Source organism: Saccostrea cucullata, unplaced genomic scaffold, assembly GCF_032062105.1.
Source record: "Saccostrea cucullata isolate Sc308-1 unplaced genomic scaffold, CSIRO_AGI_Scuc_v1 ctg21232, whole genome shotgun sequence".
In the NCBI taxonomy this organism is placed as follows: Eukaryota; Metazoa; Mollusca; class Bivalvia; order Ostreida; family Ostreidae; genus Saccostrea; species Saccostrea cuccullata.
This window is the reverse complement of record NW_026936772.1, coordinates 1-7470: the sequence shown is the minus strand read 5'-3', so window position 1 is coordinate 7470 and position 7470 is coordinate 1. Positions and strand designations below refer to the sequence as shown.

The 7470-nt window shown below is 31.7% G+C and overlaps 1 protein-coding gene across 1 annotated transcript; it reads right to left on the bottom strand.

Moving 5' to 3' along the window:
- Nucleotides 1–2362: 2362 nt before the first annotated feature.
- LOC134246573 (uncharacterized) lies at nt 2363–3851 on the bottom strand. The gene is made up of 2 exons (XM_062728964.1): nt 3688–3851; nt 2363–2588 (listed from the first exon to the last, which is right to left on the bottom strand). The coding sequence occupies exons 1-2, from the start codon at nt 3849–3851 to the stop codon at nt 2363–2365; spliced, it is 390 nt and encodes a 129-aa protein (XP_062584948.1).
- Nucleotides 3852–7470: the final 3619 nt, after the last annotated feature.

Here is a 7470-nt window from a genome sequence, read left to right as displayed (position 1 = left end):
TTGAGAAAAGGGTCATAGTAGCCATAACCTTCAATGAATAAAAGAATGTTTATTAATGTATATCAATACATTCTAATGTAGAATTAAATTAATGGGGGCGACTGGGGTTTTATTGTGTGAAAACTACAATAGCGAATCTCTTCATTTTTATACCATATATGACTTACATTAAGGATTTCCATCCCTAATGGGACCAAATTCCCTACCCTTAAATATACGTCAAGTACAAAATACTCTGATATTTTATTAAAGCATTTAATAGTGGAAAAGGATTGCCCGCGAGAAATTTTCAAATTTTTTGTTAATTAAGCAGTAGTCAATTAACAAAGATTGCATTGAAGTCTTTGGGGAAAAGCTTTTTTTTTTTAAAAATAAAAATTCAAATAATTTGAATATCAATAAATCCTGCTGTGGAAAGATGCATTGAAACATTAAAAATAGAATAACAATTGAAAACAAATTTTTTACTGTCTAAATTTTTTTAATTGATTTTTTTTTATTAATTAAAAAGGGGAGATAACTCTTACCAAAATTCAAGGTCATGAATTAGGACACATCCCACTCTACATACTAATAGCAATAAATGGGAAGTATATCTAAATAAACTGAGTGTTTAATGCTTACATATCTGTTATGTTTTCAATTTCATTCAATTTGTTCCTATTAGGGGTTGTATACCTTAACTTTAGTGTACATGCAAAGTTTGGGGGAAATCTACCGTCCAGGTATTTTTGTGGGACCGTCTCAAAATACAGGTACATTTACTCTAGGATTATATAGGAAAATGCCCATTTATAGCACTTTAAAGCAAATCATACAAATACCACATTAGACTTTTTGTTCAAACTATAATAATTTAATTTTAGTTGTAACACGTCATTTGATTGGTTAAACGGGTTTATCCATTTTGTATAACATAACTTGCCTACGTCACAATGAGTTACGTCAAAAACGTATTACTCCGCTTGATGTTAATTTTAAAATAACGCTTAATTTTAAGAGTTTTTCGGGAGGAAATATTGTCTTATTGTCTACCCTGAAATTAAATTATAAGGAATGAAGCTTATTTCAACTTATTATCCGATATAACAAAACTTGGGGCAGTTTACGCTTTCTTATAAACCGCTTCGCGGTTTATAAAGCGTAAACTGCCCCAAGTTATGTTATATCGGATAACATAAGTTGAAATAAGCTTCATTCCTTAAATATTTGATGAGTAATACTATATTATACAAAATATGTAAGAAACACAAAATTGACCGTCTTGTTACCAGAGGGGGCGTCTCAAAGTACCAAAACTGAACGAATTTTCCTGTTTTATTAGAATACTACAAAATATGACGGGCACAAGGGATTTAAATGAAACCATTAAAAAAATAATGCAGACATTATCAACTGTCTATATTTTAAATTTGAAGAGCATATATTCATTATTTTTTGTTAAATAAGATTTTTATTACCCCTTTCTTTAAGAGATTCAGTATATCATAACGTCAAAAACACACTGTTACGACGTCAACCTACGTATGACTTGGAAAATCGGTTCAAAAATCAGTTATATAAAATTGTAATTACATTTTTATACCTACATTTTCTTAATCTTGTTAATTCTTAATATTTAAGCGAAAAAAAGTTGCTTTATAACAGTAAATACGCTTCATTTTACTATGATGGCTACAGAATCATAAATACATTTTTATAAACGGATGAGAAGCTTGGCTTTTCGTTTACTTATAACAGTTCAATGGAAACCACAGTCAGCCCCCTTAATTGAATTAGATCTGTTAAGAGATAGCGGAAGATTAAATCTTACTGATAGAACTCAGCCAATCAAATGCATGGATTAAAAATAAACACTGTCATATGGCTACCGAATCATATTAACATTTACATTTTTATAAACGATGAGGGGAAATGGTATGGTGAAGATATTAAAGTTACTTGGTCCTTGAAAGGGGGGGGGGGGGCTTAACCAACAAAACAAGTGAACCCTTTTTCATATATTTTATGTATATATTTGCAGAAAAGTTCATAGTAACTTTTAAGTGTGTTAAGATGACACAGAAGTGTGTATGGCTGTCTAATATCAAATAAAAATTTGATGAAAATTGTGATTTAATCTATTCGTTTTTTCTGATATACATGACGATGGTTGTATTTTCTGTATGTACCGAAATGTGAAAACAAAAACAAAAAGTTTAAAAATCATTTTAAAATAACATGAATGCCATCAAAGACCAATTTATAACAGAGTGAACCAATAGACACCGTTGAATTTTTCATAAAGAATTCTTCACCATGAAGAATCAATTCTTCGAAAGAAATGGAAGCATTTGATTGGCTGAATAAGTAGGTTATGTTCTTAGAGCGAGTAGACACCTATCATAAAGAGAATCATACCACGAGGTCCGTCCTCAGGTAAAACTTTCTCTAGACGAGGGAACATATCACTCAGAACCGGAAGTGCTGCAGCGATGTTACAACATTCCTTTACCATAGAATTCTCATACGGAAGTGAATATTTGCCATCCTCGTGAATCTTGACGATTCCTGTTGAAACAAGACAACCTAACCATTCCTGTATATACCTATAAAAGCGAAACATTTTGCACTACATTAAATATTCTTCCTTTGCAAAAGTTTTCCTTCATTGTGTATTCACATGAGTTATTCAAAACAAACACATGGAGATAACGAACGTATTGAAGATCAAAAATCCATAAAACGTTGCAAAATAAGGGCAGAGCAAACACGGACCTCCAAAATACATAACGTCATTCAGTAAGCATGTCGTCATTGATAGCAATTAATCTGTTTTAGTATATCATGTGGCGCGATGTGGCGTGTCTGAGAAAATATAGCATAAGAAGTATTTTTTCAAGGTTATCTACTTGTTCATTTGCATTTCATTGACGTTTAAAGTTTTCATAAATATATATCATATTTGTGAAATTTATATCGGTATTACATGTATCTATGCTGTATTTAGCATACATTACGTCCATTGTATATTGTTAAATACATGTAGTTCACAACTCCACCGATGACCGGGGACGTAGCAACAGGGGGGCCTGCCCCCCCCTCCCCCCACTTTTTTTGCCAACAATACTTTTACTATTGAATATGTTTATTGAAAGGCTGGTCCCCCCAACTTTAAACTAAAGTAAAGTAATATGAAGGAAATCTGATATTGTAAGCTTAAAAAATGGATATTGAAAGGAATTGATAGTGAAAAAAGTTTGCCTTTACCACCCCCCCCCCCCCACCCCCCAACGAAATAGGATTTTCGAGTTTGGGAAACTTTGAATGTTTCTTTTTCTTTTTCTTTTTTTTTTTGCTTGTCAACTTTTTCAGGTAAGAAAAAAAATTTCTGTGGCTGCCCCCCCCCCCCACTTTCAAAATCGATGCTACGTGTCTGATGACGAATCGAACACTCTACCACTAGGCTACCGTGAAAGGTTTTTTTGATCGATCACTAACCGTTATCTCAACCTATAAATCAAATATTTGAAAAAGAGAAGGTATGAATAGAAACAACTGTCAAGTTAATAAAAGTTTATCTAAGAATAATACCGGCATAAATAATAAAACTCAAGATTAAAGCATTTTTGTTTCTTAATCTTCACTGGTCTTGTTAAAAAAATAAAAAAAAGTTTTTTTCGTAACAAATACAATAATAAGACCTACCTTAACTTTTTACCTGTCTTCTGACTAAGTTCTTCTGCAGTGCAGGGATGTATTTTAATAAATTCATCAATAATTCCAGTTTTGTATCCAAAAGCCAACACGAGCGTGCTCAACCCGTCTCTTACAACTTTCTCTAAATCTCGAGTAGTTGAGTCACTCGCCATTGTAAGTGAAAATGAATGTCAAAGATATCTTTTATTAGGTATGCAACTAGAGTGCACTTGCTGATATACGGAATCCAGTTCATGTTATGTTTTTTTTAATGTATTTACTATTTTCAAGATTAAAGAAAATTGCACTAGAAAGATAATTTTCTTAATCAAGGAGAACAGTGAATATTTAATTATTATCCCATGTTTAACCCTTTATCCCGTTGATATTAATAGCTCATTTTCTTATCCACAGTTGTGACGTCACAATGGGTAATGCGCTAGAGTGATGAAGTTAAATAAAGTAGAGCACTTAACTATATAAAACAGTGTTAAACATTGATTGTGGTGTATAAAACATGGGATAAAAAGAATCTCACATGATTTACAGTTAGATATGATTTTTATCCAACTCGTTGTGTGTTTTTATCCCATCGCCAAGGCTCGGGGATATAAAACACACAACTCGTAGGATAGAAATCATATCTAACTACAAATCATGTGAGATCCTACATATATTCAAATATATTTTATTTTTTTTATTTCAAGCAATTTCTTTTGTGTTTGTTACAAGATGGATATGGAGATAACGAATAGTATTCAGTCTCAAAGTCCATAAAACAATACCAAATAAGAGCAGAGCAAACACGAACCCCCGAAACACCAGAGGTGGGATCAGGTGCCATGGAGGAGTGAGCATTACAACAAAGACTTTTGATTAAATGCATTTATATTAATTCTGAATTTTTTTATGGAACAAGTAAGTGATCAAATTTTGGAACAAGCCTCATAAGAAGCAGGGTATATAAAATTATAAAAGCAAATTCATGCACATACTTTACAACACATTTTGATAATATGTTGATAAAAGATTCCTGTTTTTCTTACTTTGTTTTACATACGAATCAACTCACTGATGTCTGAATCAAAGAAACATGTCATTAGCTTTTGAAAAAGAAAATAACGAGTAATGAAGCAGTGGCCTGGAATAAACGCTCTATCCGTCTTATAACGATGAATTATTCTAATATTTTATGTAATATAAAACACATCCTATATAAGACTTTAAAAAGTTCATCAAAGCTGAAAAAACCAAAATTAATCAACAGCATCAATACTGCGCCTATACCAATGGAAAAAGAAATTCTCTTTACTCCATTTTTTTTTACTGCAGACTGTTGGTATCCTTAAGTGATACTTATGCATCTAATTCCACCTTTATATCTTTCTTATTGTATGCTAAATGTAAAAAATGTCATTAATAAAGTGCAAAACTCAACTTTAATATATGTTGAAAAAACAACAACTGTAGAAAAAACACATTATGATAATAATTTTTTTTTTACATATACTAGGAAATAAAATATAGGCGTTAATAAACTGATTCAGAGTGAGAGGACGTTTGTTTCGATGTTCTTGTTATTTCTGGTAGAATATTCGAAACTTACAAGAATCATACAGACAGTTATTTGTTACTATAAATCGAATCTTTAACATATCCTGCCACTACGAATCTTAAGAAGCATGGTCTATGTTGATTACCTTTGGACATATTTGAGTAATTTTTGTTAAACCTTTACTTGTTACGTCATTGCCCTCTCCTTATGGCATATATATTTTGGAAGTATCATAGAATTATATTATTCTCTTATGTCTGTAGTATATGCGCCAGGGTTTTAAATTATTATATAATTGCAATAGACGACACGCGAAGCTGTGTTTTGAAGGTGGGGTCCTTTGATTTTCATGAATATCAAAAGAAATTTGTGAAAAGGTACCCACTTCAAAGCTTTCGTAAACATCGAGCGCAGATTTGTTCAAAGTCAGATCGAAATATAATGTGTATATTATATTTATATAGGTTGTGTGAAAATATTTTTGTTTTAACAACCTTGCGCTCTATGTTTTTTACTTAAAATTATCATGCTTTTAAATCTGGTCGGTGAGTACATTTACATAGGATTAACCTCTTATTGACCTACTAAGAATAGAAAATATGTCACGTGCATCCATACCGTCACAGGTGAATACCTCTGGAAAGTGTGTTTACTTTATGATGCTACACATGGAGCTTGTATTTGAACAGTACAATATCAACCACTTTCATTTTTTAAAATTGAAAACAAAGTTCTCATTAGACTTTGATTAATATCATTTTTATCACACAGTGGGCTTTGATGATTTTAATTCTTATGCATGTAATCGCAATTTTCCTGGGCATTGCCGCTGCGAAGAACACACGAAACAATATAGTAGTATAGGTATATAAATACACATTTAGACAATTTCTTCCGAAAAACAAACAAAAAACGAAGAAAAAAAAACACGCATTTCGTTTCCAAAAGAAGTAACAATTTCTTCACATTTAATCTAGAGAAATACATGTACACTATACTTACCACTTGAATATACACGTTTTGGGCTCATATAAATTCGGGGGAAAAAAAATTTTTCGAATTTGTTAACAGAATGGAACAAAAAAATGATTATTAAGTATGGATTTCATCTCCCAATCTTGTGAATTTCTTTAAAAGACGGAAAGAATCCGTTTGGAATACAATAATTTTTTTATTCCCACAACTGTACTTGAAGTGTATAACTATCCATATAAATCAGAATATTTATAACAGCATTTAGCGCGAAATTTAGAAATACACATACATGTCAGGAAGGTAGTATCGGGGGGGGGGGGCACGCACCTTGTTTTCGGAGATAAATCTAGCCCCCCCCCCCCCCCCAAAAAAAAATTCTTACGCTGTTACGATATGAATAAAATACACATTAATGTTTTTTTTATCATCAAATGAGTAAAAGTTTTAACTCCTACATAATCGATTTTTTTTCGAGTCCCTCTTTTCTTTCGCTTTATCAAACTGACGTATTTATTCTTGTCTAATTTTTTGAGAACACCAACTAAAACACCCCATAAACGAAAAGAAGAACCGCATCCACTACAAGTTAGGAAGAATGCGAAGAATATACAAAAAACAAGCATTAATATTTTAATATTTATCTATCTCACGCTACAGCTCATAATGTCTTTCCTTTATATAGTACCGCATATTTGAGTCATCTCACAATATGCGCCGTTATCAAAGCTTATCCTTTTATTATACGTCATCATTCACCTCCTTTTTGTGGAAAAAACTTATAAATGTGATAAGCCGGAATTTATTTATCCATCCATCCAGTGTCGGTACTTAGTCACTAGGTTTACGGGTTATTTCCCCTTTTCTATGCATCAATGAAAGTGAAAGGTGGGTAATAAATTACCGATTTATGTTTTTGTATTATGAAATATTTTATAATAATTTCCAGTTTTTAAAGTTAAGTTTCAGTCAAAGAAGTAAAACAGATTATCTTATTAACATTGATATTGCCCGATGGCAAGTATTTTATTGGATTGAAACAGATTGATTTGCCACCCGTCCATGCTTTAAACACTGGTACATGGTACAAAATTGCAATGTGGTTTAAAAACCAACTTATCAGCAGATTTTGAATGAATAAAAACTTATTAGTGAAATAATATATAAACAAAATGAAATAATGTTTGGATGAACTTCAACTTTATTGGTCCATGTTATTCAAGGTCATTTGCCAGTAAACATCCGTACACATGGTGGCCATATTT